The sequence below is a fragment of the Micromys minutus genome (genome assembly GCF_963924665.1).
Source record: "Micromys minutus genome assembly, chromosome: 19".
Classification (NCBI taxonomy): domain Eukaryota; kingdom Metazoa; phylum Chordata; class Mammalia; order Rodentia; family Muridae; genus Micromys; species Micromys minutus.
The window spans coordinates 40,063,058-40,088,518 of record NC_137954.1 but is presented as its reverse complement, the minus strand read 5'-3'; the positions used below and the strand labels follow the sequence as shown (position 1 = coordinate 40,088,518).

Sequence of the window (25,461 nt, the reverse complement as noted above, 5' to 3'; positions counted from 1 at the left end):
TAGGTGATACCTGCTCCTTCTGTTCTCAGAATTGGCATCATCTGTGGTATGCTAAGACCTGAGAACCAAATACCCTCTGAGTGGCACATGATTCCTTCTGTCCCCAAGGAACCAGGTGACTCTCACTGTAAGGCTGCTGCAAATGTCCTAGGCCTTATGCATCCTAAAGAGGACCTAGGACCTCATGGAATAGAAGTTGCCTTCTAAATATACATGTAGGAAGATGACTAGCAAGAAGACGGGCCAAAAAGTGATGGGCACCTCAGAGAATTCAGGGTTTACTCTGGTTTTTCTCAGATATCTTTTAACCACTCCCCTCAAAGAACAAGTTTAAAAAAAAAAAACTGTAAATAAACACCTTTTTAATGTCTACTCTCTACAGCTACTTAATCTGTTCCCAGAATTTCAGATTAAGTAAGTTGAAGAGAAACCTACACGATTGGCATGTAGATACATGGTGAAGCCGGCAGGCCAGGAGATTCTGACAGGTTTTCTACTGAGAACCGTGTTGAGCCACACTGTCCAGTAGAAACTATGTTTGCAGTAAAATAAATAAAGCAAAAAGCCTCCCATACCAGTTGTTTAAGTTGCCCGCAGCTGTGTAACAGAATCATGCAACACAGCATAGCTTCAGCAACAGACAGTATTTTCTGTGGGTAAGGGGGTCCTGCCTTGAGTGTCATGTGAATGCATTGTGTTGGTAAGGGGTATTCTCATCTGAGCCTAGCTGGGCTTAGAATGGAGGATATATAGTCAGACATCTCTGTCCTAGTCCAGTCACTGCACAGGAGCAGCTTTCCCAGAGCCACCTTGTCCACCCAAGAGAATAGGACCAAGATGGAGTCCCAGCATCTAGGACCCCTGGACTTGGATTGGTACTAACCACTCTGCCACACTGCTGTCAGTAGACCAGTCTCATAAGCCTTGAGAGGGTCCTGGGCTTCTATCAATAATAGGCTATGGACTGCTGAAGAGGCTGCACAAGGTTCTTCCCTGGTTTAAATAGCAGAGCCCCACCTGCCCTGACAGGCCCATTAGCAGCTCTAGGTTCCCTTTCAGGAATGTGTGTGCTGAGAACATTGTCCTGCTTGGGCCTTGTGATAAAAGAGAATCTAGAAATTTCATCCTGGGCTCTAAGCTGCCTATAAGGAGGCTTTGGTATTGTGATGATTGCTCTCTTAAGTGTCCTGAGATGTGGGGCTATTGCTGCTGCCTCTGCTGTTGTTGCTGCTGCTCTCTGCTCTTAGGTTTGGAGTGTGCTAGTTAAGGACTAACTCTACCAAAATGAGGCTCTTCATCCTCGAATCCTTTCCTGCCTTGTAGGAGAGGCTAACATCAGAGCTAGGAAAGAAAGTCTTGCTGGCAATTGCCTAGTGCTGAGGATGGCCATGCCCACCTCCCATGGGTCCCTGTTTTCCAGGACTAGGAGCTGGGTGTTTCAGGTTGGCCTAGGCCAGGTGCCATGTGCCAGCTGGAAAGCAGTAGGAGTCATTTTAGGCAATGGCACCCAGTGGCCTTGATGGGCCAGCTGACTGAGTGCCACCTCACCACCAGGCTGCTGCCTTATCCTCAGCATGAGCCATAGCCTCACATGTCTGTGCCTCTTAGAAAGCAATCTAATCCCAAAGTCTTAGCTTTTTGTGGGTTTTTTTTTTTTTTTTTTTTTTTTTTTTTTTTTTTTTGTGGCCACCCCATTCAGCTCCTTGATAGCAGCTGACTGACCCAGTGTCATCATGGCCCCTTCTCACTGTTTTTAGAAGTTCATAGTCTGTTCTTTCCCCGTGCTTCCAGGTCTTTGACTCTGCATTGTGCCTTTGGATAGGCCTGTAGGATGACCACTATCCTGTAACAGTGAACTTTTTGCTGTGCTTTGGAGTTCCTGTCCCAGAGGCTAGTTCTGTAGCCAAGTGTTTGGGCCTGTGTTCTTCTCTGAAAGCTGGCTCTGTATACAGAGGAACTCTGCCAGGGATTCACCTATGCTAATTCCAGGCTTTTCGGTGGTATGAATAAAGATCAGACCAAAAGCTAAATGGTAGTGAGCCCTGTGCTGTCAGACACACTTTCGGGGCTGTGGACTTGAGCTGGACACACCCTTATATACTGGCTACCTCAGAACCAGCCATACCTGTGCATGCACTGGCTTTCCTCCAGACTCAGTTTAGACTCTGGCCAGAGACAGACTATGGAGTTATGCTGAATTATAGTTTACCTGTGATGTCCTCTCCATTGAACATTCCAATCCACACCTGTTTACACACATGATCCTCATCAGCAACATGCAAAGTGACAGGAAGATAGAACCAGATGTTCAGTGGGTGGCTCTAGCAGGTGTAGTGGATAGTCAACATGTTTTTGTTCTGTCCGTTGATAAGATGTTTTCATGGTTTGAACAGTGAGTCTCAAAAATAAATCTTAATATGTGAGTTTTCAGGAAAGAAGCATAAGGAAGACCCTTGAGTTAGGATCCCGTCAGCCAGGGCACATTTCTCTGTCAGCCCAGGTGAGTCCCTAGCAGCACGTCCCTCTAGCCCACATTTCTAGAACCTAGAAGAGATGCCATAGGCCTAGAAACCTAGCTTCAGAGCTGGCCTCTGAGACAGGACCTCAGGATCATAAAACTTCAAGGTTACATTTTTCTTTGTTTTAATCATATTTTCATTAAAATTGAGATTTTTTTTAAAAACCCTTTAGACAGCATAACTGTGTCCTTGCATTAGCAGTCTTTTGTTTTGACGGTTTAAACTCTCTTTATGCCAGCATATTGTGAACGACACTTGGCAGTGGTGTTTGTCAGACAGATTTCTTGAACACACAATCTAATTAGTGTCATTAAATCATCAGTCAATTTGAATAGAATTTATAATTGGAACTGGAGTCGTTTTTTAAAGTAAAACTTCAGTTGGTAATTTGGGATAAACAAGGTCTTGCCAGGGGTTATAATTCTCAGAATCACCCTATCCCTGTTGCAAACCCCACTCCTCTTCTGTTTATTTCTCCTCAGCTCCAGGGAGGTGGGGCAGCTGATTGGAGAGGCGGTGCTGTGTCATTAGCTGGAATTGCCCTTATAGATGCTGTTGCTGTTTCAGACCAGGTTGCAAAGAAAATCAAGAGTGGCCCAGAATACCCACCTTGTGGGTTTTCAGTATTATTTTTACTATTTAGATTTTTTTTTAAAACCAAAGAAATTCAGATTCTGTGTTTATACTTGAAAAGTAATGCAGGGTTAGCAAGATAGCCTTGGGCCCCGCCCCTCTCCTTCCAGAGACTTCAGGCCCCAGAGTTTACCTGGGACATGTGGCCAGCCTTGTTCTCCATTAACACTTGGTACATCAGTTCCCTTACTCACTCCATCCTGAGTTCACACATATGTACTGCCCTTCTAGCCTGTCCTTTTGGTTAAAGAATTAAATGTTTAATTACTGTGACTTTTATATATGCACTGTTCAACTGAACCCTGACATTCAGCTTTCCCCTTTTTCATTATTGACTTTCCTATGTAAACTCAGTCCCCCAACCTGAGGGGGTAATGGATAGTCTACAGTGAAGGACACAGAAACTTTCCAAGATGAACTTATTCAGAAATTGCCAGGGCATGCTGCCTATAACTAGACATAGATGCATCCTGAGAGGCTGGATGGAAGGCAACTGAAAGATTTAGAGAACATCCATTCTGCTGTGGAGCAGACAAGAACATCCACACTGCTATGATACAAGGCCCTTGGCCATAGGGGCTTGCTATAGGACTGGTACTACAACATGTTATCAGTGACCACCTCTGCTAGGTCCCAAAAAACAAGATGAGGGACATTCCTGGGCCATCTGTCCTTCCTTTATTGACCTCACTATTCTCTCCCATATTTCCTACATGTCTTATTTGGAGTTACTATTGCTATGTAAAAAGACCATGACCAAAAGCAATCTGGGGAGGAAAGATTTTTATATGACATATGTTTCCACATCCATATTCTAACACTGAAGGAAGTCAGGACAGGAAGTTAGGCTAGGAACCTGGAGGCAGGAGCTGATGCAGAGGCCATGGAGGAATGCTGCTTACTGGCTTGCTCTCCATGGCTTGCCCAGCCTCCTTTCTTACAGACCCAGGAACACCACCAGCCCAGGTATGGCCTCACCCATAGCCTATATTAATCATTCTTTAAGAAAATGTGCTATAGGCTTGCCTACAGCCCAGTCTTATAGAAGCATTTTCTTAGTTGGGGTTCCCTCCTCTCAGATGACTCCTAACCTGTGTAAAGTTGATAGAAAATTAGCTAGCACATGGCTTGCACATCCCTTACTGACAGTGTAGTCAGCCTTCTCTGTGTGCCTCATGCTGTCTGCATTTCTTCTGTGACTTTCTATGCTGTTTTTCCTTGTAGTGCTGGTCGTTTCTCGGGGGTGTAGGAGTGCTCTTTATGAATAAGGACATTATTCCAGCCTCCACTATTCATTCTCACTTGATACAGAGTAGTCACCTACTTTTCCCACCATGAATCAAGTTTTCTTTCTGAACAGATTAAAAATGCCACCTCTGTTGCCTCTCATGTGTCTGTCTCATTTACATGTCTGTGACTATAAATACCTTGCTCCTTTGCTACATCCTTATGCTGGCACAGTGCAGCTTCGATGGTGCCCACATAGACTTTGGACTGACTGCCCGTCTCTCCACACTGTGCCCCTATGCCAAGTTTCCTGGGCTTGTCTTGCCTGTTCCTCTTTCATGGTGAACTTCATAACAGTTCTCATGATGTCCCCACAATTATTCCAAGAATTACTTCAGATTATGGAGTAATGGCTTTTTAGTATTAAATTTGTACTTGAGAAACAAGTTATTTATGTATACTTCTACCATAGTAAATTCTTGTTTTTATTTTTCACTTAATGCTTATAAAATGTTTAATCTGGGATATATTCCTTTTGTCTTCATTGTGAATAAATCTGTTTCTGCATTTTTATTTTTCATGCTCACTTACTGCCAGTGTATAGATGAGCCCTGGATTTCATTCTTACATGTTATTTAGAATAAGTGGATCGAGTTTTCTGATATTATTTTTTTCTGGATTATTCAGGTTAACTGCAAACAAAAATTGTTTCCTTTTATTTATTTATTTTTCTGAATTAACTGAAATTTCCACAAGTTGGATCTATGAGACCGTCCCGGCACTGTGGGACAGTCCCTGTTCTGAGCTCTAGACAGTTGCCTATGCAGAGTCCTGACTTCCATTCTACTGCTGTCTTCCTGCAGCAGCGCCAGAGCGCCCCTTCCCACACCCTAGCTACCATGATCTTTACAGTCTACACAGCAGAGAACACTGCTCAAGCCCAGGTTGTCAGCTCCAGAGAAAAGGAACTTGGTTGTATGGCCCTTGAGGCCACGGTGATGGTGGTTAATTTACTTGGAACTGTGACCAGAACCAAATAACAGCAGTGTGACGGAGAAAGTTAATTTTACCTCACAGTCAGAAAAGGGATACAGTCTGATACGGTGCTCAGTGAGGCGTGGTGGCAAAAGCATGAGGTGACTGGTCATTTCTGAATCTGCCAGGAACAGAGAGAGAGAAAAAAAAATTCTGATATTTACCTTTTTCTTTTCTTTTTTAATCTGGGGCCCCAACCCAGGGAATGGTTTCAACCACATTCAGGAAAGACCTCCCATCTGTTAAGGGTGTTTCTGAAAACAGCCTCACAGATGTACCCAGGGTTGTTTCCTTGGTGCTTCTTACCAAGTTAACAGTGAAGATGAGCTTTTACACTACTTATTCCAAGTAGCCCAGAGCATGTTGCCTGAAGCCCTATTCATAATAGGGAAGGACCCTGTGCCTGATACCTGGAAAGTCCTTCATTACCTGGTCAGCCTTATTAAGCCCAAAGAAGTTATGCAGATCATCTCTGCACCTGGGGTTCTCGGTGGCACGTTCACCACTCATGAGCATTGATGGCCACTCTGGTGCCATCCTGACTATGCCTCATCTGTGCCAGGAGCTCCTGACTCCTGAGCATTAGGCCTTGTGTTTCCCAAATGTCTTTTAACTCTGCTATCTCCTCTGGGCTGTGGTGTCTGCAGACAAGAGTTAGCTTTCTGTTTACAGGTTAACAGTATAAGTTGATAATCTTCACAGAACCTTGAATATGTTAAGACACAGCAGCCAACACTGGCTACTCTTTGCTGACTCTGGCCATCAGTTGTGTGGCTTTCCCAGGTTCAGTGACACCTTCTGTGCATTAGTATGTTGAAGGCTACATCCTGCTGGTACCTAAAAGTGCCATGGCCAGGAGAGTGCAGTGCTGAGCTAAAGTTTGTAGAAAAAGTTGCAGTCGGGCTGTTGCTAGATGGAATGAGGCTTAGAAGAGCTATATATTCTAGGAGATGCACAGTCTTTCTGAGAGTGCATGTGCATGTGCACACACATGTGTACACACACACACACACACACATACACACTAAAACTCAGGCTGCTGTGTTGCTTTAGGTCTCTGCCCTTAGACTGCACCTGTTGTCTTTTTCTTCCTGACTACCTCCATTATTCTTGACACCCTGTTCCTAATGTAGCTGTTACCCTGGCTCACAGGATACCTCCTATACCAACCCTGGCACAGGCTGCCCTTTTGACACCCGCCTTCCTTCCCTAGGCTTTCCTGATGGATGGTGTACCTGCTTGTCTTCTTAACACTTGAATGTATGGGCTTAGAACCATGGTGGGAAGTGTGTGGCTCACTGCTGAGTGTGCCTGGAAAGATGATTACAGCCAGGGTGCTGTAATGAGGTTGCCTTTGGATTTGAGCCAGTTGGTCCAGTGGAGATAGAAATGGTTTCTCATTGAGAGCCCAGGGACATTTTAATTCCAATGCTCCATTACAAACCGTGGACAGACTACACACATTCTGCCTGTCAGCAGACCCATGCTCGAGCTGTTAGTGTGTTCCGGCTGAAGAACATAATAGATAGAGCCTGCCCTGTGCTCATCTCAGGAAAGCACGTGAGATTCTGCCTTAAAGGCTCTGAGCGACTTTAAATAAAGCTGCAGAACAGCATATTGAGCTTTGGTGGCTTTAAAGAAATAAATGTCTAGGTCCATCAACACAGACAGGATTTACCACAACAGTCTGGTTGTCTCCTATCTCTTCCTTCTCACATTCTGCCCATACTTAGGTTTTACTCTTGAAGAATGCACTTGATTTACTCTCGTTTTATCTCCAGTGTTATCTTTTTAAAATAACAATAGGATAGATGACTAGAGAGCTACATCTGGATAGATTAATAGGCCTTGTACAACATAGAACAGGCCACTGTGTTCCAGGACAAGCTGCTGTGGGAGCTGGTATAGTCTTCACCATCACAGCCACGCATGATCTTGAATATGGTCCGTCTATAGCTAAACTGTGTGTGCAGTATTGAGAGAGAAGAAGGATCTATGCATTTGCTTAGCTTGGCTTGAGTCCCACAGTGATAGTGGGGGACAAGTGGGTTCATGCCCATAGGGCTTGCATTGCTGTTGCTCTTGCTAGCTGGCCTATTCCTGGTAGCTCCCATCTACAGGATGGCAACTCTTCATCTCTAACTTTAGTCCTTAAGGTTAACATGTTAAACATGACATTTAACCAAACTGGATCTGTCTGGCACACATCAAAGGGAACTGGCAGAGGTGACAGTGGCCCTTCTCTAGCTACTCTTTTTGTCTTTGACTCTCAGGTGTGTGACTATCCCAGATTCACTGACAGCTCTCTGGCCCTGCTGGTAGCCAAAGGGTGAGGGCTGGAGGTATCGTGGCCAGAAGTGTTCTGTGGTAGCACAGAGATCAGTGCATACACACACTCTGGGGAGCATGCAGGTAGCCATACCTCCTACATGAGAGGGGATATGTAATGTACATTTTATTGGTAAATTGTCTTGTACTATTAGAACTCACTAAAAAGCTGGCTCTGGAAGTGGTGTTCCCTTCCCCATTTCAGACACAAGCATGTAAGTCTCAAAGTATCCTTATCTGGAGATAAGCTGACCCTCCCACCCCCAATTCTGTGACAGGGAACAAAACATTGTGTTGGGAACAGCCAGGAGGTAAACCTTTTGCAGAGGAGGCTACTCTTGTTTGTATTCTAATATAAAAGTGCCTGCAATGGGAACAGGAAATTGGAAATTCAGCCATTGAGAAAGCACAACAAGGAACTCCCACATTGGTTTCTGCTAGATATGTGAACAGGATTTGATATCTGTATTGCTGTTTGTTCCTTTATTGGAAGCCTCATCTGAAAGGAAAGGATACTTTGCTCCATCAGCTGAGCACATGTGGCTGTAGGACAGACAGACAGACAGACAGACAGACACACACACACACACACACACACGACACACACACACACACACACACACACACACACACACACACACACCACAGTACCTGAAATTTTTGCCCTAGGAATATTAGGGTCAAGAAGTACCCCTCGGGTCCACAGAACAGCTTCCTACATGGCCTTTGCTTCAGCTTGACTTCTGTTGAGAATGGGCCCAAAAGGCTGGTGTTTGAGCAGTGCCGTGAGCAGCATTATGATTTTAGTGCCAGGTGTTAGGAGACTTGAGTTTGACTGGAACCTCTTCTGATTGACTGATCAATAATCACTAGGAATATTGGGAGCTTCCTAGAGACCCAGAAGGTTCTCTACCCTGCTGGAGCTGTGGATGAACACCTGTCCTCAGCATCAGGCCTTTTAGCATGGAAGGCTTTTGTTTTTGTTTGCTTTTGAAAAGTCTGATTGGGATTAAATTGAATGTCTAGTAAATTTAAAAGTTGGGGTCTTTAAACTAAGTTTGGAATAAGAGTATGACCCTGGTTTAAGTTCAAAAGTGAACCTGGTTTAAGTTCCAGTTAGAATAGTGAGGCTGCTGTCGCTGTTTTTAATTTTTGTTTTCTTAGAAAAATTAGACTATGTGTCTTACTTTTCTGTGACTGTGATAAGACACCATAACCAAAGCAGTTTATAGAAGAATTTCTCTATTTCTTCTAAAAGAGAATTTTTTCTTTCCACTGCAGGCACTTTTATATCAAGAGACAAACAATAGTAGCCTCCCCTGCAAAAGGTTTATTTCCTGGTTCTTAAGGCAATATTTTTGTTCTCTCTGTCACAAAATTTGGAGGGGTCATAGCTTCAAAGGGTGGGCCCATGACCATCATGGCAGAGAACATGGGAACAGGCAGGGAGGCCGGCACCCGATCAGTAGCTGCAAGGGCACTTCTTGAGTCATCAGGCAGAAAAGAGCCAAGAATGATGTGTGCTTTTGAAACCTCAAAGTGGCACACTTCCTAAGCCTTCCCAGCCAGTCCCACCATCTGGTTTATATATATATGAACCTATTCTCATTAAGACCACCACACTTAGGTCATCTTATTTCCTGTGGTGATATGATTGCGTCTGTCAAAGATCTCTTCTTAGCAGTTCTCCCTCTACCATGGTAGGGTCTTGGGTATGGTAGTCAGTTACTAAGTGTGGATAGCTAAGTTTTACCCACTGTAAAGTCAGCACTTCCAGATGGCCTGTGTTATAGTCTGGATTTTACACTCAGTGATGTCTTCTCCCTGGACAGTACAGTACCTGCCCTTGGGGAGCCAACAAGGGGGATCCTTTTTACAGCTATTGTCTGTGGTCAAAGAAAGGAAAGAAACTAAGCTCCAAGGGCCTGGGGCACAGAGGGTCACTGCCAGTGTTCTGTGGTGATGGGCTGAGGAGCACAGATCTGATTAGTTCTTTCTGCTCTAGCAATATGACCTCAAGATGTTGTGACACTCACACAGGACCAGAAACATCGTTGTGGGGTGTTTTGGGGAAGCTAGTCATTATTTGTAATCTGTGACTCTTGAATTTTAGGATTGCATGTCTTTGTGACTTAACAGGAAGCTCACTTCCTTTCTAGGTACTAAGGGATGAGAGTACTGTGAACCTCTTTAGCAATGACCCACTCCATGCTCCTGAGTTTGGTGACTCCGAGCAGGTCTAGTTGCATAGGGCTGTTTGTTGGAATGGATGATCATAAACTAAATTACACTATTATTTTCAAAATGCTGCCATGTTTGCTTTAGGAAGGTGATAACAGCAGGTAAAGAGTTAACCTGATGCCAGTTGACACAATGAAGATGCATTACCTGTAGACACCACCACTCTCTGATTCTACTTATTCACAGATGCTATTCTGGCAGCCCTATAGTCCATGGGGTTTCCCTAGAATGATTGGGAACAGTCACTTCTAATGAAGTTAATAGAGGATGTGGCTTAATCTCCATGCCTTTACTTTTTGTATAAAGTGTTATAATTTGATTTTCCTATAAAGTATAGAAAAATGCTATTATTTTGAAGTTCTCGTAAATCCTGGATTTATGGCTTAGTGCCATTGGCTGGGAGGAGCCTAGATCCTGACTTGTGTTATACCTATCTATACTGACTGCTAGCAACAAGGGTGGTCAAATAAGGATGCGGTTTTTATGCAGCAAATGGCTTGGGTTTGGTCCCTCATTCCATCCGTCCAGCTGTGTTGTGAGTCCCTGATAATATCCTCTTGACTTTCAGTTATCCGCTATAAGACACCATCCTCTTTAGGGAATGTCTTTCAGAAACAGACTCAAGATAAAGGTGTGGAAGTGCACATGCCAACTTCATATCAGACCACCAGAGTGTGTTCACACTCCTTGTCACTTGGTCTTCATTGTGGGGCAGTACTGCTGCCCAGTGGAAGCATGGGGAAGGCAAAAAGTACAGTGCTTCTGTGAGGAAAGACCAAGCCAGGCCAGGCAACTGGCCTGCCCGTCTTTCCTTCCTACTGTGTCACCTCAGTCTGATGAAGCATGCTGCCAGCTCGGGGCAGAGAGCCACTTTAGAGGCCATTTTAGTAGCTATTGGAAATATAAATCAGAGAGCCAGGAGTCTCTACTGGCCTTCACTGACTCCCCCTTGCACCCACTGTTGCTGGACACAGGGTTAAGCTTTCTGCAAGTGGCATTTCTGTGGAAAAGGTACCCATTGTAGGGTCTGCTCAGGCTTGGGCATAGTCTGTCAGTGTTCTCCCAGTCCCCTTTTCTGAGCCATTACAGGGAATTCCTGTACACAGCTGGCTGGAAATGACCTTTGCCCCATCTTCTTAGTGAATATGTTTGTAGAAGTAACTGATTTTCTCAGGAGAGCCCTTGCAAGTCTACACAGACAGGGACTATGGCACAGACAGTGCCACCTGCTCAATCTGCCCTGTAAATCTTTGTTGCACCTGACCACAGTTGTAACTGGACAGTTCTAGGAAGTCCTGTGAGTCTCTGACCTCTTCTGGGTTACTTCTGTAGCAGTAAAAAACCACGACCAGGGAGGCTCACTCTGCAGGCTGTGGGCACATAGCACAGGTGAAAACAGAGCTAGAATCTCTGTCCTGGGGCTAGAGCTAGCTTAGGTCAACCCCAGGGTGTTGGTAGATATGATAGCCTGAGAATTTGCCTGGGTCTTTCAGGATAGCACCCAGCACTTCTTTTGTTATGCCCATGGCATGGATAAGCTGGTAGTTCTGTTTGCTTTGCTCATGAAGTTCTTATGTTTTACTAAAAGTGATCTCAGTGGCTTAATTCCTGTATTCTATGCCTGGGCCACGCAGGTTTGATGGTTGGAGTGGAAACAATTATACAGTTGCTGTCACTTTTCCATCACTTTCTTGATACGATGTGACTTGTATTTCCCTTGCTGAGTAAGTGGCATATTGTGATTCTGATTGGAACAAACTCAGAGTAGTTTACAGTCTCAGCTCCTTAGTCTGCCCAGTGCTGTAGGTCACGTGGAAGCTGGTGAGTCTTGGGAAGAAATCCAACCAGGGAGCTGCAAGGCCTGTGGTTAGAGGAGGGTTCAAGAAGACTTCTGAGCAGCTTGGGCACTTCTGGAAGCATAAACCTTGAGGTGTTTGTGTCAGGGTTAGCTGTAGCTGCACTAACCTCCTGGATATCTCCTGGATTGTGGAGGATGAGGATTCTCCAGGTAACTCCCTGGAGCTGCTGTGCTGCATGCAGCACTATTTGCAGTTCGTTAAGCTCCTCTTTTGAGTTAGCATCATTTTGAACATGTCTCTGGGTACATCCTATCTGTCTTCCATAAAGCCTTGTTGGAGACCACACAAGAGATATGAAGTGCACACATTCTATGTGTGAAGTATAGCCATCTTCACACAGGTTTACTAAAACCACACCTGTGTACATTCATATGCCCACATGCTTGGACCTCACATAGCCCATTTGTGTGCTATTTTGTATATTCAAGCATATGTTGAAGGGTTACCTGTTTTCTCACGTGGGCATCATTGAAACTGTTCAGGAGCCAGTCCACCTAATGCTAAACCTTTATTAAGCTGCCTATTCGCCTTAATTTCCTCATTTGAACTGTTCTTTCTTAGTCAGGGATCTCAAAGAAACAGAACTGTTATGGTGGAGAAAAAAAAATGGCTGTGATCTGGTAGTCTCATGACAGAAAGACCAAGAATACAATAATTGCTCAATCTGTGAGGCTGGGTGTCTGTCACAGAAGTCCTGATCTCCAGTAAGCACAGTCTGGAATAGAAATCCTGATCTTCGATCTGTTGGAATCCCAAAAAAGTAGGCTATACTACCAGCAAAGGAGTGAATGTCTCAGTAGCAGGACAAATGAATTTGCCATTGAGAGTAAGGGCAAACAGACAAAAGCAGTTTCCTTCTTCCATCCTCCTTTATATGTGCTGACACCCTAAGGTGTGGCCCAGATTTAGGGTGGCTCTTTCCACTTGAAATAATCTGATTAGGAAATCCCTCACAAATCCAGATATGTTGGTGCATGCTTTTAACCCTTCATTCAGCAGACAGAGGCATCTCTGTGTTCTAGGCCAACCAGAGCTACACATCCTGTCTCAAAAAAAAAGAAAAAAAAAAAAAAGAAAAAAGAAAAAAGAAAAAAAAAGTAAGAAAGAAAGAAAAGAAAAAGAAAGGAAAATGCCTTACAGGAGAGCCCAACAGCCTGGGGGTTCAGTACCTTCCAGATATAGTCAGTTGACAAGCAAGATTAACAAATTGGCATTACAAGTTCCTTCTAAGGCTGTAGGATTCAGGTCTAAGTGAAAAACACTCCGAAGGTCCCAAGCCTTGGTTGGTTTCCTGTCATGGTTGTATTCTGTGCTGTGACCTACACAGTCTTGAGTGGCTGGACATTCTGTTCTAGACTGTTTCCATACTTAATTATTGATCACTCACTGGGTGAGGACACACTGTGTCATATTTCTTTTTCCATAAAAAGTTCTGCAGGCCACCTGGTTGCCAATCTCTTGATCACTGCTCCTTGCCATTCTTCATTCCATGAGGAAGCAACACCAAAAAGTACCCCATGCCCAGAGGATAGCCACTTGCTAATTCAGTGAAGGTTGGAAACCATGGCCCTGCTGAAGTAAGAGGCCCAAAAGTTTACAAGTTCAGGCTGGAGGCAAGCTTCTTGTTTACCAGTTCAGTGCAGTGACAGGGATCTGACCAGTGGGGGTAAGCACTCTCCCCATTCAGTTGACCATGTCTAACAATGCTTACTTTCTTTGTGCCCCAGTCTCAGTTTGGGCAGCTCATTACATTCTTAAGGATTTATGACAGTATTCATATGTATTGTAAGTGCTGCAGTCACTCTTCTTTACCTTCTGTATTTAACTATTTCTTATAAGGACTTTATATCTTCATGCCATTAGATGTGCCATACTTTTAAAACATGAGCTCTAGTGTCTACATTAAGATACACAGGCTTTAGGTGAGCTGTACCATGTATTCCCATGGCTGTGGGTGGGTGATGCATGTCGTGGGGTGTCCCCCATGTTCCTCCTTTGTTTCCTCACCAGTTTCTTTGTCATGCTTCAGTGGTTTTCTTTCTGCTTTAGAACGTACCTCATGTTGAATTTGCTTGTTTGTGACTCAGCCCTGTGCTTTTTGCCTATTGGTAACTGACTCTGCTTTGAGGTAGGCAGCATTCCAAAGGTGAATGCACATTTGAGGCATACATATTGTCTCTCTGTTCACCCTGACAATCTTGGGCTTGCCTCTGAACCTGCCTTGTATGTTGCAATGTAGACTCTGGTGGAGGAATCCCTGAGGAGGAACTTCAGGGGTCTTCAGTGTCTAAGGAAATGCCTAGCTATACTAGCTGACTTCACCATTTCTGCTCTGTGGGGCATTCTCAAAGAGCCTTCCCAACCTTCCAAGTCACTTACTCTTCCTGAGTGCTCTGCAGAGATCCAAGGCTATTCGGTAATCTTGCCCTTAAAGGGGCAGAGGAACTTTAGGCCTTGGCAACCAGTCCTCCTCTGTAGCCCTTAGATGAATAGGCAGTTAGACAGGTGGTACTTCGGGAACCCCAGTCAGGGAGTGGTGGGCTGGTTCCTGGGTGTCCATGGGTCTCCAGGGCTCTGACCTCTGTCCTCCTCTGCCTGCAGCAGCAGCAGGAGATGCTGGCCATGAAGCACCAGCAGGAGCTGCTGGAGCACCAGCGGAAACTGGAGCGGCACCGGCAAGAGCAGGAGCTGGAGAAGCAGCACCGTGAGCAGAAGCTGCAGCAGCTCAAGAACAAGGAGAAGGGCAAAGAGAGTGAGTGCTGGTGGGCACAGCGAGGACTCAGGGCTGGCCCCGCTGCCTCTGTTGCCTGTGCTGCTTCCCCAGGCAGCTCCGGAGGGGCTTGTCACCCCACGCAGGAGTCATCATTGTCTTCAGGGTGATTGTTTCAGGTCACTTTAATTGGCCCTAGAGGCCAACCAGTGGCCCTGCTTCTGACTTCATCCAGGTGTCAAGAAAGACTCAGTATCAGCCTGAGTGCAGGGCTCCTGTATTGAATCAGGCATCTTTAGACTGCTTGGCAGTACTCTTCACAGATGCACAGAATATTAAATCTGTAAAGCACATCACCTTCTGACTCTGAGGACATCCTGTGTTTTCTTTGGAAAGGTTTTCTAAGCATCCCCAAAGTTGGCCTGTAGATGGACATGTAGCTGAGGGCATAATTCCTATGTTGCCATTCCTGCTTCGAGGCCCATTCCGCCATTGATTTGGTTGACCTCCCTAAGAAGAGCCCAATTTAACCCTATCAAAGAGGCCACAGGTGGCACATTATTACTGAAACCTACCATGCAGACTGCATTAGTTACTTTCCTGTGCTGTGATGGAAATACCATGACCAAAGCAACGGAAGGAAAAGCAGATTCATTTGGTTTATGGTTTCAGAGGGGCTAAGTCTACTGTGGTAGAGAAGATAGGGAAAGACAGCAGAAGCAAGAAGCGAGCTGATCACATTTCAGCAGAGAGAGAAAGGGAACACAGGAGGGTAAGGCTATAAACCCTCAACACCCCCACCCTGCACCCCATGACATACTTTCTCTAGCAAGGCTGCACCTCCTAAGCTTCCATAACTTTGAATTATATCACCACCAACTGGGACTTATCATTCAAGTACACAAGCCTACAGGGGACATTTCTCATTTAAACCACCACATGGACAAACCCCCCAAAATCGTTTATCTGCAAACACTGAGAATGACTAGCCATTTTAACAAATTATTGTAGCAAATTTTTATATGAATTTTAATCTCCATCTGTACCACATAACAAGATGCGTATGCTTAAAACATTCTTGTAAAGTCTGTTATTTGATGTTGTTTGAAAATCATTTTGGCATGTGATATACAAAGATGCAGACAGATAGGTCTATGACAACACAGAATAAAAGGGAAGCTAGCACCTAGGGACTGTCTAGCAAAGAGCTCACAATAGGGCAGTTTGACTGCAGGGCTCAGAGCCTCCATGGCTTTACTCTTCCCAGGCCTGCTACTGCTGGTCATCTCAATCCCAGCTCTGTAGTGGAAGTAGATCCCTCTAGCATCTAGTGCTGCCTTCCCTGACTGCCAGAGCTCACAGTGCACTTGAGGTGCGGTGTGAGTCTCTGACTAGCCTGGCAGAGCTCCCCTTCCAGGGATTGTTCAGTCAGGCCTTTGCCTGTGCTTTAGGTAAGAGCTCCCTTTGCCTTGGTGTGGAGCTGTCCCTTGTGTGTTATGGAGCAGGGCTAGTTGTGAGTTGTGCGCATTTTTAGCGCCTTTTTCTCTTTGAGGGGTGACTTTTTCCTCATAATGCTGTTTGTTAAGCACAGAATTCTCAGTTCTAGCTTAGTCCAGTCTCTTTTAAATTTTCTTTGTGTACTTTTGGGTTTTGTTTTAAAAAAGCACACATTTCTCCAAACCGTTTTACATTTGAGTAGTTTCCTACTTGTGTGGCTGTCCATTCTGCTGGAAGTGGTGTGTGTGTTGCATAGTTTAGAGTGTGCATCTGGCCCCTCTGGGACCTCTGAGAACCAGTGTCTGCACCCATGTGCATCCTTGTGCCCCGTTGTTGACGTCAGCGCTGCTGTCATTGTGTCTGCACTTGTACCTTCAGCCACCACAGGCTGGAAGTAAGCCTGGGCCCAGCAATGCTAATTTCCATACTTTCAGGAATTTGTATTTAGTTGAAAATCTTAAAATTGATTGTTGCCATCCAGACATATCCTGCGTTTGCCTGATACTTAGAGTGACCTTGTTGTATCCAGTTGTCAAGATATGATATTTTACAGCCTTGACTATTCCAAATGCCTCAGTATTCTTTGGGTCTTCTAATTTTTTCTTACCAAAATGTTAGAATTGTTTGTTCAGGAGACTTGCATGTATTTTAGCAGGCATATTTCAAGCCAGCTGATTGGTTAATACTATTGTGCATAGCTGGGCTTTGCAATTTTGAAAAGCAATTTGCAACCTGCTGACTCTTTACTCTGTGCCCAGCAACCATGCTAAACTCATGTTCTAATTACCAGCAGGGTGGGTCATATTTTCAGCCTATAGAAGCACATCCTCCATAAATACTGATTGTTTGTTCTTTCCCAATCAGAATGCCCTTATGTCTTTCCTTTCTTTACTTGATTGACCTAAGTAGATTTCTACTCAAATGATGGGTTAAAACGGCAGCCTGACTCCCTTCTGCTGCTGTAGGTCAGGCACATTTTCCAGAGGCCTGTTTCATCAAGTTACCCTCCTTTGCTAGTGCTATGAGTTTGAATGTGCACAGGTATTAATTTTTCTCAGGTATTTCAGCGTCTTTTGGAGGTGATCATAGGATTTTTTTTCTCTGACATATTAAGTGAGTGTGGTAAATAGATCTATCTGGATAGAAAATTTACCTGACATTTATAAATAGCCCTCCTCACCTTGATCATAAAACATTATCTTTTTCTATGTGCTGCATGCTGGGTTGGCTCATATTTTGAATGTTTGCAACTCTATTTGTGAGAGGTTGCCTTAAAGTTTCTATTGGTGAGATGGAACACCATGACCAAAAAGCAAGTTGGGGGGTAAAGGATTTATTTGGCTTTCACTTCCATTGCAGTTCCTTATTGAAGGAAGTCGGGAACTAAAACAGGGTAGGAACCTGGAGGTGGGAGCTGATGCAGAGGCTATGGATAGGCACTGCTTATGGCTTGCTTCCCATTAACAGACTTTCTTATAGAACCCAGGACTAACAGCCCAGGGATGGCTCCACCCACAGTGACCTCGGCCCTCCCTCACTGATTACTAATTCAGAAAATGCCTTATAGCTGGAACTCATGATGGAGACATTTCCTCAACTGAAGACTCCTTCCTTTCTGATGACTCTAGCTTTTGTCAAGTTGATACACACAAAACAGGTAGTACAGATATTGACCAGCATTTTTCTTCTTGAAGTGCTTTGCTAAGTTTGGTACTGCAACAGTGTTGGGCTTAGGCTGAACTCTGGTCTGTATGAACTGTGGTGCTTTCTCATTTCATATCCTTAGTGTTGGATATTTGCAGCTTCTCTGTTGATGGTTGTTTGGCTTATTACATTTCTTTTTTCGTCTCTCCAGAGCAGTGGTTCTCAACTCTCCCAATGCTTCGACCTTTTAAAATAGTTCCTCATGGTGTGGTGACCCTAACCATAAAATAATTTTTCTTGCTACTTCATAACTATACTTTGGTTCCTGCTATGGATCATAATGTAAATACCTGTGTCTTCTGATGGTCTTAGGTGACCCCTGTGAAAAGGTCATTCAATCCATAGCAAATGGGTCACAACCCACAGGTTGAGAATCCCTGCTCCAGAGACTTACCAGTTATGTCAATGTATTTAGAATTCTAGCTTTTGGCTTTATGGACAGTCTGTTCGATATTTTTCTACTTCATTCATTTCTATTAACCATATTCTTCTGATCGTCTTCTGTTTGCTTTGGGTTTCTGTCTCCTTTTCACTCTGTGAGTTACATATCCTAAGCAGGAATTCCAGCCTTCTCTTCTGACATCTGAATATAAAGCTATAAATTTTTCTCTAAGGACAATGTTATCTATGTTTTTTAAGTTTTGACACATAGTCTGTCTTTTAATTGATTTTTCTATATTGATATGCTTGTGATTAAGTGTGTGCTGTTCTTTATAATTAATTCCCAATTATCGACCTCTTGTCTTGCCATTTTCTTGCTCTAGATTTCAGTGATGCCTTTTCCTTTTCTGACTGCTTGGTAACTTGTTCTGCCGCCCCTTTCCTGACCACAGCTGTGGTTACCACGGCCTGCTTGACTCCATCACGTCTACTCAGGTTCACAAAGCGTTGTCTGAATCAGTTACAACTCAGTCTCCTTTTCAGGTGCGACTCTTCAGGTGGCTGAGGTTTCATCTGTTGTGATTTTCTTTCAGTTTCTTTGATAGAATCTAGTGCTGATGAATTTTTTTGTCTCTAATCTTTGAAGGATAGTTTTATTGAATATAAATTTATTAGGTTAATATTTATTTTCTCTTGGCACTCTGACGATTTTATTTTCTTCAGAAATTACTATCATCCCTATTGTTCCTTGTTCAGAGATATCTCTCTTTGGTAATATTTTTTCAGATATACATTCAACTGCAGTTTTCTTTGTTTACCTTGGCAGTCTTATCTGTATGATTTAATACTTTTATGAAATTTTAAAACTGATTATTCTCACCTCTTATCTAAAACAATTTACTACTTTTTCCTAATTCTTGAGACTCTAGTTACACATGTTAGGGCCATTTTCTATAACCCCACATTTTTCTACCTGCTTTCTTGTGGGGATTTCTTCTATTCAGAAATCCACTATACTAATTTTATATTTTCCTGTGAAGTAAACTGCTGTTAAATTTGTCTGATGGATTTTTCCTTTACTAGGTAAGCAGTTTCACATTGTTGTTCAGATATTTATAGTTTCCATGGGTTTTTGCCATGCATAGTCAGTTATTTTAGAGTGACTCCTCTGACTGGGTCTCTCCTCCCAGCTGCTTACTCCTCCCTTCCCTCTGTCACCCTCTGTCATCCCTTCCCATTGTCAGGGTAGTTCAGCCTAGTAGTCTCTGAATGGAAGGCTGAGATGTGGTTCACTGGCCTAGAGACTAGATTTTCTGTTTGCTTCGTGATGCCCAGATGCATTAAAACATTTCAGTTGTTATGGTGAAGGGTTCTGAGCTGATCAGAGGTAAGTGCTGGACCTCCTTACAAGGACACTCTCTGGGCCTGCCTTGCAGCACCTGAGGCTTCCTTCTCATTTCACTCCAGAGTTTGCTGCCTTGGCCCCGAGTTACGTTCTCTGATCATCAGGTACCTACAAGGAAACTATCAACCATGGTGGCTTATTCTCTGCTCCTCTCTCTCTCCGGCTTAACCCAGGTCCCCCAGCGTTCCTGAACTGCCAGTAGAGGCCTTCGAAGCCTGCAGGTCTCCTGACCACTCCTAGAAGGTTTATCCAGGTTAACCTGCTTTGGACCCCTGATCCCTGAAGTACTGGTTTTTACAGTCTGGAGCCCTCAGCTCTCTGGACTTTCTTCCTCTTTGTTCCGTTTGTGGTCTGCGTGGAAAGGGTTTGCTTGGGTTGGAGACATTCCTTGGTAAAGCTTTAGGTTGCACATTTGACGTCTCACCTTTAACAAATCATCATTAGATTAGAAGTATTTACAAATGGGACTTTTCTAAAACAACGTCCTTATGTTTTAAAAGGAATTAAATGACTGTCAAGTAAATTTGTTCTTAAGCTTAAGTGTAAAGATTATTAGGCTAAATTAATTCTAAATGTAAATCAAGAAGTCATCTAATATGCCAGTATAACTTTGTATATCTTTAAAATTAATTGTTTTGAAACATATTTTAAGTTTATTGTTAATTTAGTCTCTTGTCAGTTTATTTCTCTATTTTATGATTTTCAAATACTAAGAAATTGCTTCCATGGACAAAATTAACACTGTTAGAATCATCAGTAATGTGATGTTTCACTCTCGAAATATGAATATACTTCATTTTTTCACCTTAACTGATAGAATTTCAAAGTCGTTTCCTTGCCAGTCTTTGGTAGGATATGCTAAGCCTGAATGTGGACCTAGGCACTGTCACACCTCACTCAGCAGTGGCCTTAGGGAGCAAATTCCTGAAAGGCATGAAGGCCCTTCCAAGGCAGAGTGCAGACTGTTGGGAACGACATATAGACAGCATTTGTGCAGATTCAGCCCCTGTGATTGGCTCTTCGGACACCTATCACTCTCAGGCCAGCTGCTCTCTCGAATTGACCTGCAGGGAACCTGAGGTCAGTAATCTCCTTAGCAGCTCCAGTGCAGGCAGTGCTGAGCTCTTAGACTAGTGTAAAGGCGGTTCATGAGGTTCACGATTTGCATCGTGCGCTTGTCACCGGGCTGCCTTTCTCCAGGAACCCGTCTCCCTGTCCTCACAGGAGTCTTCGAGGGCCTAACTGTTCATGCAGAGAGAGTAGTGCTGCCCTACAGAGAGCATATGCACAGAGCCCAGTGCACTGGTACAATGCTCAGGCTGCACTTATAGCTCAGCCCTGGACTAGTCACTCCCTCCCCCATTCCTGGTTCACATGTGCCTCAGTGCGTGTCTTATGTACTTAGCTTTGGTTTTGTTCGCTTGCTTGTTTGTTGAATATGGGAAATAGTGGCTGTTTATCAAAAGATTACAGTTTAAATTTTAAACATCAGCCAGTCAGTCTGCGCCACAACCAGCCAACAAATAGCATTTTTTCCTCGTTGCTGAAAACAGTTCAGTTTGAATTACTTTCTCAGAATTTGCAAGAATGATCCAATAAAAATATTATTTCAAGGCTCACAGAATACAACTTCAGAAAACATCGTAGGTCTGTTTATGAGTCAGAAATGATCTCTGTGCTGTGTGATAAGCCCCGCCCTTTGTTGACCCTCTGTTGGAATGTTCTCAGCTGCACTACAGCCCCATCACAGGCAGCAGCCGTAGTTTTCATTTTGTGGATTTGGGTGGTCAGGTTTTATTATTAATAATAAACTGCACAGTTGAGTCTTTGGCAAGCTTCATAAGCTCCGGAGCCCTAAGAATGCAGTTCTGTGGAGAGAGCAGCCAGCAGACCAACGTTGAGATACTCTTATGTCAGGCCTGTGTAGCTCAGCCATGAAAGGGAATCTTGTTTGTGCCAGCAGATGCAATGTCAGGAGGCATCTACAGTTTCCAAACGTTTGAAAACTCAGTGCAAAGTATTTATCTCACTTCTTAAGGTTTTGTGTAACTGACTTCATTCAATATTTAATGAGTGTTGTATACATCTATAAACATTTACAGTTTAAAACATTAATTCTTAATCCCGCTGTAGTTTTCCTTGTTGATAACAATTCACCCCACTGACTGTGAGCTCTTGAGAGTACGTGGCACTTCCCCTCACAGGTCAGAGCAGCATTACCTTTATCAACCACGTTCCCATTTGGACACACTTGGGATCTGAGGTACCTGCCACCCATTGAGTTCCCAGAACAGGAGGTGTGTCCTCTGGGCAGAGTGCAGATAGCATGGATCCGTGACATGCCTTTGGCTGCAAGCACAGCCCAGATGGACAGATGTCATCCCTTGGGAAAAAAATCCTTGAGCCACTTTGAAAATGATTTCAGGCTGGGTGGTACTCAGTGGCAGAGCATTAAAGAACCTAACAGCTTCATCAGTGTAAAGGTGAAAATGCTAATTTTATTTTTTGTATGTTTGGCAGTGATGTGAAGTTTGCTTTCTATCTGTGTTGGTAGCCCTGGGTTCCTCTTTTCAAGTAGCTCTTCTGTGGACTTGCTCTCTGCTCCCACTGTACCGCAGGGTATTTCCTTTATTGCTGATTATAAAGGCACCTGGTGTGTTTGCCAGCTTTACTCTTTTCTTGGTTTATATTGCTTGTTTCTGTTCAGTGTTAGCATGCAGGAGTAACTGGGAGTGTCACACATAGAACAAACAGTTCCATAAATACACAATCCCTCCAAGTCCATGCATTGACAGTGGGACTAGAGTGTGAGTGAGTAGTATTGGAGTGAGTTGGTCTCCTGTCATAGGGTCTCTAGATCCTCCACCCTCCATGTGTGCAGATTAGTGTGTCCGCCTGCATACTCACACTGCTATGCAGGACCAGAGGCGGTGTAACCAGCACTAACTCTGCTCTGGTCACATGTTGAAGGTACAAAGGAATCGCTCGCTCAATAGCTGTAGTGACCTTGTATGGCCCATGTGCCGAGACGGCTTTAGAGCCTGTGGAGAAAACAGTACTAAGGAACCCAGGACCTGAACAGAAGGCTAGCTGAAAGGATTGCCTGCTTGATTGGTGGTCTTGGGGATTGAACCAATCCGGCTGAAAAATTAAATCTAATTTTTTGAAAAAAAAAAAATCAGTGGCAGAGCTTTAACACACTGGTGAAGGAAGGATGTGGCATGCAATGACAAAAGAAAATCCAGAATAGACTTCATAGGAAGTAGTATGTGAGTGTCACATGTCCAGACTCTGACTGGAAATGAGACAAGGACAGATGTATGCAGTACCTCACCTCCAGACCGTCTCCTAACCTCTATGCCTTCACTCACAACCTGAGCCTCAGAATGCCTGCTTACAGTTTTTCCTTATTTCCACAGTTTAAATGTGCAGGCACTCAACAAATTACACAAGCAGCCAAACAACTCAAGCAACTAGGAACTGGCCATAGACCCCAAGCATGTGGAGTGTTTGCACACAGGAAGTTAACCCTGAGTGCTGGAAAGAGGATGTCTATTCCTGCTGCCCAGTAGAAGGAGCCAGGTGTCAAATGTGCAGAGACATTTTGGAAAATGCATTAGCAAAATATCTTGAGGTTGTTTGTGTGATAGGATCACTCTGTTGGTCTTCGGTACTACGTGAAGTATCTGTGACCATCCAAGATGGTCCTTGAATACTGTGTTATATATAGCAGGAAGCCCTTACCACATTATTCAGTACAAGGTTGCCAGTACTGAGGTATCTGGCAGTAGATCTGTGGAACACCGATTGTGCAGGGCGAGTAGGGGCATCTCTGTTTAGTCTGTTTCCGCGATCTTACAGTTTTCTTTAATATACTTTCCAACAATGGTCACCACATCACAAGAAAGCCCTTTGATACACAACTTGCACCTGAATAGAATGATAATGTCTGCCCACCAGAGTGTGTGGCACCAAGCAGAAGGGGGTAGAAATGTGCTGGATACTAGGAAAGCCAAACACTGTAGTATGTGTAGCACACTGGCTACCCGCTCCCCAGTAGGACAGACCGACCGTGTGTAAGGAATCCATCTGTGTGGAACTGTGCTGCTTGTTCACTAGAAAGAGTGAAGCCACCATGTTCCCAACATTTGGCTCTGAAACTTTAGTGCAAGGATATGAAACTTCCCTGCAGAAATAAGTCCTGCTGGCTAACAGAAGCCTTTCTCATGCTGAGGCCTGTGTTTCAGTGGAGTGCACTCATGCAGTGCTTGGATAGAAGACCTCCCCTTAAAGCCCTCTGACCTTGGGAAAGTACTGCAGAGGGAGATCCCTTCCTGCCTTATACCTCGTACTGCCTGCTCCTACTGCTTCCTCCTCACTGTCTGCTTTCCTTCCAGGTGCTGTGGCAAGCACAGAGGTGAAGATGAAGCTGCAGGAGTTTGTTCTCAACAAGAAGAAGGCTCTGGCCCACCGGAACCTAAACCACTGCATTTCCAGTGATCCCCGCTACTGGTATGGGTAAGTGACCTGGGCCTGTTTGCTGGGTGCCTGGTACACTCAGCTCTGTTGACAGGTTTGAGTTTTTTAAAGACCACCTCATAGAAGGGTGGCAGAGATACTGAGCCCCAAAAGCTGTACAAGCAGATCTGAAGGGGGGAGGTCTGGGGTAGTGTGTGTCGTGGTCAGCTAGACAATGTGTGGATCATCTTCAGATCACCAAGGAGCACTCCTGGCAGTGAGGACCTCTGGCCCAGTCATCCATAGGCAGCACTGTGTTTAAGAGAAGCGAGAATGGAGGAGGCAGGAGGTGTGAGACCTTGCATTAAGTAGAGAGAGTGGGGGAGGTGAGAAGGACCAGGAGTCTAGTGTGGCCTTGGAAACCCATAACAAGTATGAATAGGGACTGAGGAGGCTGGAGGCCAGCATGGGCTTTGACGTGTACAACAGGTATATGTCAGTGGAGAGCCCCGTGGCCCCTTTTCAGAGCCAAGGGAAGATAATGGAAATGACTCCTTTTTGAGCACAAACCCTTTTCACAGTTCCTAAGGATTGCTGACCTTGGGCTTTTAGCAATCCTTCTATAGTCCAACTCACTGAACCTATTCCGTCATTTTTTAACATGTATGCTGTCTTATGGGGAATTGGAGTTCTCTTTGGACCTGACAGCATCTTTATGAATCCTTGGGAAAGATGGAGGCGATTGAGATGAGAGATCAGCCTGGGCCAGAGCATGCATCTGATCTGGGCGGATCACAGCAGATCTTGTCTATGCTGACATGCTAACTTGCCCAGCATTTTTTATAAAGGGCTTGGGTGGATGCCCATCAGCATGGGCTGTTTGTGGTGTGCTGTAGAGCCCACTGAGGAGACTCGGCCAGTTCTCACACAGAAAACATGGCTAATTTGCAATATTTTTATGTTGCCCTTAGGGTCATTTCATTGCTAGAAGAAACAACAGGGTAGTTTTTCTAAATCAAAATAAAGTCATTAATTTTACTCAAAGAAAAATATAGCTTTTCTAGAGTCTCAAAATGGAAAACTGTTTCTACTAAAACCCCAGTGGTCCTACTGAAGTGGCCCATTTATTTATGTGAAAGACCTCAGTTACCACGATACAACCTGGAGAGGAGCCTCTTCACTGTCACTTATGCTCTGTGGCTGCACACACTGCATGTCTTCTGAAGTAGGCTACTGGTCGGCATGTAGCTCAGAAGAGGGTGAACCTGGTGTTCCATGAGGAGGAGTGAAGCGTGATTATGAGAGCCTCTGCCATGCAGGGCTTCTGTTGTTCTACATTTACATGTGGGAGTCAGGATGGTCAGGGGGAGGTAGCCAAGGATAGCCCTTTGGATGGTGATTTGAAGGTAGATACAGGATGCAACTGGAAAAGACAGTAGGGCCAGACAGGGCCCAAAGAGATAG

General features: G+C 44.3%; 1 protein-coding gene across 5 annotated transcripts in view; it reads left to right on the top strand.

Moving 5' to 3' along the window:
* HDAC4 (histone deacetylase 4) overlaps nucleotides 1-25,461 on the top strand; it is a 234,540-nt gene that overhangs the window by 139,354 nt on the left and 69,725 nt on the right. For all 5 annotated transcript variants that reach the window (XM_080933234.1, XM_080933233.1, XM_080933232.1 and 2 more), the window contains 2 exons: nucleotides 14,444-14,594; nucleotides 23,937-24,057. In XM_080933234.1, the coding sequence (XP_080789360.1) occupies nucleotides 14,444-14,594; nucleotides 23,937-24,057 (272 nt within the window). The remainder of the gene's footprint in view (nucleotides 1-14,443; nucleotides 14,595-23,936; nucleotides 24,058-25,461) is intronic.